This window comes from Morone saxatilis, unplaced genomic scaffold, assembly GCF_004916995.1.
Source record: "Morone saxatilis isolate NCDOM2014 unplaced genomic scaffold, NCSU_SB_2.0 Contig18, whole genome shotgun sequence".
Classification (NCBI taxonomy): Eukaryota; Metazoa; Chordata; class Actinopteri; family Moronidae; genus Morone; species Morone saxatilis.
The window spans coordinates 27,494,611-27,494,817 of NW_023339740.1; the positions used below are offsets into that span (position 1 = coordinate 27,494,611).

General features: G+C 33.3%; 1 protein-coding gene across 1 annotated transcript in view; it reads right to left on the minus strand.

Annotated features, from left to right (window-relative positions):
• The window catches only part of podxl2 (podocalyxin-like 2), a 26,093-nt gene that overhangs the window by 8,125 nt on the left and 17,761 nt on the right, over positions 1-207 (minus strand). Inside the window, exon 10 of the mRNA XM_035661196.1 lies at positions 91-152. Coding sequence (XP_035517089.1) covers positions 91-152 — 62 coding nt within the window. The remainder of the gene's footprint in view (positions 1-90; positions 153-207) is intronic.

The following is a 207-nucleotide window of genomic DNA, read 5'->3' on the forward strand; positions in this document are numbered from 1 at the left end:
ATATATATATATATATAATAGATAGATATAGATATATCTATAATCAATGCTCCATAATAAATGTAAATGTTAAGTTATTGGACAGTTTACCTTATTCAAACTTTTCCTGATCTCTCCCAGCATTCCCAGCACATCCTTGGTACCTAAAACTCCTGGAAGACACCACACATGTGGAACAATGTTAACACAGTCTGTGTGTGTGTGTGT